At 36.1% G+C, this 5,541-nt stretch overlaps 1 protein-coding gene across 1 annotated transcript; it reads right to left on the bottom strand.

The window, feature by feature from the left end:
- Positions 1 to 1,224: 1,224 nt before the first annotated feature.
- On the bottom strand, positions 1,225 to 2,112 carry LOC106297835 (glutathione S-transferase T3-like). The gene is made up of 2 exons (XM_013733992.1): positions 1,940 to 2,112; positions 1,225 to 1,888 (listed from the first exon to the last, which is right to left on the bottom strand). Exons 1-2 carry the CDS (start codon positions 2,110 to 2,112, stop codon positions 1,225 to 1,227), a joined length of 837 nt encoding a protein of 278 aa, XP_013589446.1.
- Between the last annotated feature and the right edge of the window lie 3,429 nt (positions 2,113 to 5,541).

Genomic DNA, 5,541 nt, shown 5'->3' with positions numbered 1-5,541 from the left:
TCGGAATAGATTATCAGGATATGTTGGAGTATCACTGAAATAATCATTCCATAGACGTACATCGCCTTCTTCACGATTTCTTTCGATATGAACTCGTTTTTTCCTTCTTCTCCTTTGTTCTTCTTGATCACCATAATGAATTACCAAATTATCGAAAGCTTGATCAAAATGTTGATCAAAAATTTCATCAAAATCATCATCAAGTGATTCATCAAAAGTGTTTTGAGAAGACGAGGCCATCAGAGGAGACTTGTTTACGAGAGAATGAGAATTTGAGAACGAGAGGAATTTGAAATGGTGAGATGGTGATATAAGAACGAGTTTGAGAAGGTTTTATAAACAAGTTTGAGAAGGTTTTATAAAGATGGTTTGATGGTGATATAAGAACGAGATGGTGAAATGGTGATATAAGAAAGAGATGGTTTGATGGTGAAATGGTGCTATAAGAAAGAGATGGTAAGATGGTGAGATGGTGCTATAAGAACGAGATGGTTTTATAAAGATGGTGATAAACAAAGACGACAACACAAGTTTAATAATGAGGAAGATACACATCTTTATAATAGACAACAAAGACGACAACTTGTGCGTGACACTACAAGACAACAAAAGACCCTGTTCGTGACACTTTGACACACTACAAGACACTTTGAGACCTTGTCTGTGACACTAGAAGACACTTTGAGACCTTGCCCATGACACCACCATACTGCAAGACACGCCAAGCTTTATATCAACATCACACAGACCTTGCCCGTGACACCAAAAGACTGCAATATCACCAGCTTGACCTGCAAATAATGACAAGTAACTGAGACAGAGACATAATACATATCAAACATGAGAGAGAGACCCGAGATAGACTTCTTTACCTCACAAGCCGAAACGACATATCAAACATGAGACATAAAGCCGAGATAGACTTCTTCTTCCACACCATTGTTAACCTGCAAGTTAGGAGAGGCAACAAGAGATGAGCATATTTATATCAAACAGAGACAGACTTCAAACAGAGACATAGACACAAATCAAACATATCAAACAGAGACAGTCTTCAAACAAAGACATAGCCACAAATCAAACGTATCAGACATAAGCATATTTATATAAAACATATCAAACATCCGCATTACAAGAACAAGAAACTACAGAACATGAAAGACAAACAACAGAACATAAAATATGACAAAGAGCTGGGAAATTAGACAACATAAACTAAAAGACTTAAGACAACAAGTCATTGATGAGCTTCTTCTTCAGAGATTCTTCATACTCAGCTAGGGGCTCTTGTTTAGCAATCAAACTGTCAAGTAGCTTCATCTTCGAAGTCTTTTCTTTCATAGCCAGGTCCTCCTTCTTGATGCTCCAGAGTGTCTGAAACTCAGACAATGGCTTCCCCTCTGCCATCTTCTTCTTGCCCTGGCCCTTAGAAGCCTTCACACCCGGTGGTCGGTTACTTCCTTGATCATCCTCAGCAGTGGTGGTTTCATTAGCGCGAGAGCTTGATGACTGAGCACTGTCATCACACTTCCTCCTTTTAGCGTTTCCATGGGCTTTAGAACAAGAGAGCTCACACCATTTTTGGTCATTGCGTAGCTCTTTCCAAGCGTGTTCGAGAGTAAACTTTTTGTTGTGGTTGTTGAAGTAGATTTCATGAGCTAACTTCAGAACATCATTCTCATTTTGTCCTAAGCTTTTCTCTCTGCTTGCGGCCTCGTAAGCCCCACAAAACTTGTTCACACCATCGTTGATCTTCTGCCAGCGCTGTTTGCAATGGGTTGGCTCTCTGCCTTCACGGCCTGAGACCTTAGGACTTGCAGCAAAGTAAGCTGCAATCCTTTTCCAGAATGTACCGCATCTTTGCTCGTTCCCCACCACCGGGTCTTTGCTTGTGTTCAACCAAGAGCTGATTAAAACAACATCATCGACTGGCGTCTACACCCTCCTTTCCCTACGCTCTGCTGGAGTCTCTGTAGTCGCTTGAAATGCAAACACCGGGGCTTGTGATGAAGATAGTGAGACACTATCTTGAGAAAAACCAAATACCATTTCTTGTTGACTGTTAAGCAGTTCAACAAACTTGGAGTTTTGGCTACATGGATTAGAATCCATCTCGGAAAATGGAGAAGAGAGGCAGAAGAGAATGAATTCAGAAGAGAGAAAGAAGAGAATGAATTCAGAAGAGAGAAAGAAGATAAGAAGAGATGGAGATAGGAGAGGAGAAGATAGGTGTTTTATAGAAGCGAGACAAGCAAAGATCAATCAACATCTCACAAGCAAAGATCAATTAATATTGAACACAACCAACTACATTGAGTGGACACATATCTAAGTCATTAAACCATATTTATTACCAAAACAACCATTCTCTAACATCATTTACTATCAAACACGATCACATCCATTAATCACCAAGCTCAACCATAATCTACCATCAACCCTATCAACTAATTTAATTCCGGTTTCAATGACATCAAAGAGACATGTCATACCTGCTCAGTTATTGGAGTCCCGGTCATGGAAGAACCTTGCCCATCTCTCCTCCCACTCGCTTGATCCATCCATCTTCAAAGAGACACACTGAGACAAATTAAAATGAATCAAAAGATTAATCACCGTGGATCATGAGACATAAATCAACACAACAAACAACAAGAAAGTTGAGAAAACACGTGATCCAAACAACAACGATTGGTTACTTCTTTGAGACAAAAACCAACACCACACAACATGCAACAGAACAAACAATCTAAGCCATGCATGAATTGAATGATTCAGACCATACAAACAAAGTAACTTAGCTTTAGCGTCGGAGTGATTCTTCATCCATCAGAGCTGCAGAGAGAGAGAGTGGAGTGACCCGCCGTCGACGAGAGCCAGATTGAGAGAGGTCGCCGTTATCACAACTCCAAGAGACCCACCGAGACAGAGACAATGAGATCTGCCAAGAGAGATAGAGAGAGAGAAAGCTTTCTTCGTCAATCAGATCGACGGAGAGAGAGAGGCGGAGTGATTCGACCTCGAAGCGAGCCACCGACAGAGACGTCGCCGTTTCCCCTTCTCGATGAGAGCCACCGAGCCAGAGACGATGAGAGCCACAGAGAGAGAGAGAGAGAGAGAGAGAGAGAGAGAGAGAGAGAGAGAGAGAGAGCGGTTCGTCGTCAATCACATCGACGGAAAGAGAGAGGCGGAGTGAAAGAGAGAGACGGAGACGACAAGAGTCGCCGGTAAAGAGAGCCAGAGAGAGAGAGTTTGAGCAAAAAGTGAAACGTCGAAGGCGAGACAGAGAGGACAAAACACGGACGGTCTTGTTCTTTTGACGCGTGTCTATTAAGACTCGCTTCTTCTTTCCCTTAATTAAGAGCCGGCTCTTGATTAATATCATGTTTTTCTTTTTTTCAAATGCAGTTAATGTTAAAACCCCCCTTAAGGACCAGCGTTAAACATGGTCTTATTGTGCCTAATTAAGAAACGTTCTTTCCCATTAATCATAATTTTCTTTTTTTTAATTGCTATTAGTACTAAGAAACTTAACTAATAGACTCCGATAAAGATACTCTAAGCGGGGTTCTTAGGGTGGCGTCCACCAAAAACCTCTACCTTGACGATTATAATGCTGCTCTTAATCATGAGTTCTTATCCTCCATTTCTCACTCCACCTAAATCTTCCATCCAAGTCAGCAAGCGACTTAACTAACGGCTGACAGTTATTACGTGACTTTTAGCCATTTTCTTTTTTCAATTTGCCTCTAAAATTCAATTAGGCAATAGAGGCGCTAAGGTTATGAATGCGGAGGCCAGATCATATGGGTTGCATCATATGGGTTGGATGAGAACTGCATTTTAACTCTCATTCATTATTTTTTTGTTTTAAAATTTGTTTTGCAAGAGATATGCATGCAGATCATATTTTTTCGGGCATAGACGTTCGGGTACCCGTTGGCGTTCGGATCAGATTTTTCGGATCTCGGTTCTTTTTTATAACACCTCCTATGTCTCATTCTAGTAAATTTGTAAGTACGGGTCGGGTTCGGATATAACACATCGGGTTTGAATCGGTTTTATATCACATCATAGAACTCATAAAGTAATCATATATCCTACGGATTCAGGTTATATCGGATCAGTTCGGATATACCCGAAATAAAATTTAAAATTGAAAAGTAAAACATAAGAAATATATATATTTATTTATATATAATTAAGTATTTAAGGTAGTTATTTAAAATTTAAATACTTATTTTTAGATAACATATCAAAATAAATATGAAATTGAATATTTGAAGTATATATTCATGTTTCATATAATTATATTGTATATTATTTTGGACATTCAGATTGGTTTCTACGGATATTTTTTCATATTTTTCGGTTTTTTCGGTTTTTCGGGTTACCCGTTCGGGTTTAGTTATTAACACGTCGGATTCGGATATGTTTTGTACCACCTTACAAGATCCATTCAGATATTTTTTATATTTTGGACCGGATACAGATCGGGTTTTTCGGTTCGGGTTCGGTTCGGATTTCGGGTTACTGATATTATGCTCATGCCTAGATTTTTTTATCTTTTTCTGAAAAAAGACAGATCTCTTACATGCAGTTTTATCTATTAGCATTTGGTGGTGGTTCACTCATTTTTCTTTTTCTTTTGAGCAATAAATGATTTTATTACAAAGTAATAATATATTTAATTTTATTATATAAAAAACACATTTTCATTCTATTTAACTCACAACTTTTACAATACAAAATTTTTTAATTGTCAACTTTTTTTTTTGTTAGAACATTTATCTAAATTATTTATATGATGTGTGCGTTTTTTAATTATGTAAATGTATAATATTGTACTTAAATATATATATATATATATATATATTAATGGAAGATAGACACATTTGGTCAATTACTAATATTTTCATATTTTAATTTTAAAAATACAGTTTCATAACTTTAATGCAATATTTATTGTTATTTATGTATTGTATTTATATATTATGCATTTTATTGTAATTTTTATTATTTAAATATATACTCTATTTTTAAATTGCTTTTCTCATTATAAATTGTAATCAGACTTAAAATTGTAACCTGATTCGATATCAAAATCATGTATTTTTAAATTCAAGTAAAAAATTGTAGTTCTTTAAAAATCATAAAATTTTCATATATTTCTAATATCTGTCTGAATAGATTAGTTTTCTTCATATTTTATATCATTTAATTTTTTTCTATTTTCATATCATTTTAGATTCTAACAATGATATAAAATTGTATCAAAATAATTTATAGTTATACTTATATATATAGTTACTTAATTTAAAATTAAATTAAAATTTAAAATCCGGTTAGATCCGTTTGATCATTGATCCGACTATAATAATTGTAATAAACTGTTTGATCTGCTTAATTTGTACTTAATTCGCGTGATCTGCACTTGATTTGTTTGATCTGCATGATCCGCTTGATCTGCACCGCTTGATACCATTCGAAATATGACTTTATAAAAGGCTCAGAATAAATAAATAAATAAATAAATAAATA

Source organism: Brassica oleracea, chromosome C6 (genome assembly GCF_000695525.1).
Source record: "Brassica oleracea var. oleracea cultivar TO1000 chromosome C6, BOL, whole genome shotgun sequence".
Classification (NCBI taxonomy): domain Eukaryota; kingdom Viridiplantae; phylum Streptophyta; class Magnoliopsida; order Brassicales; family Brassicaceae; genus Brassica; species Brassica oleracea.
This window is presented reverse-complemented; position numbering and strand designations above follow the sequence as displayed.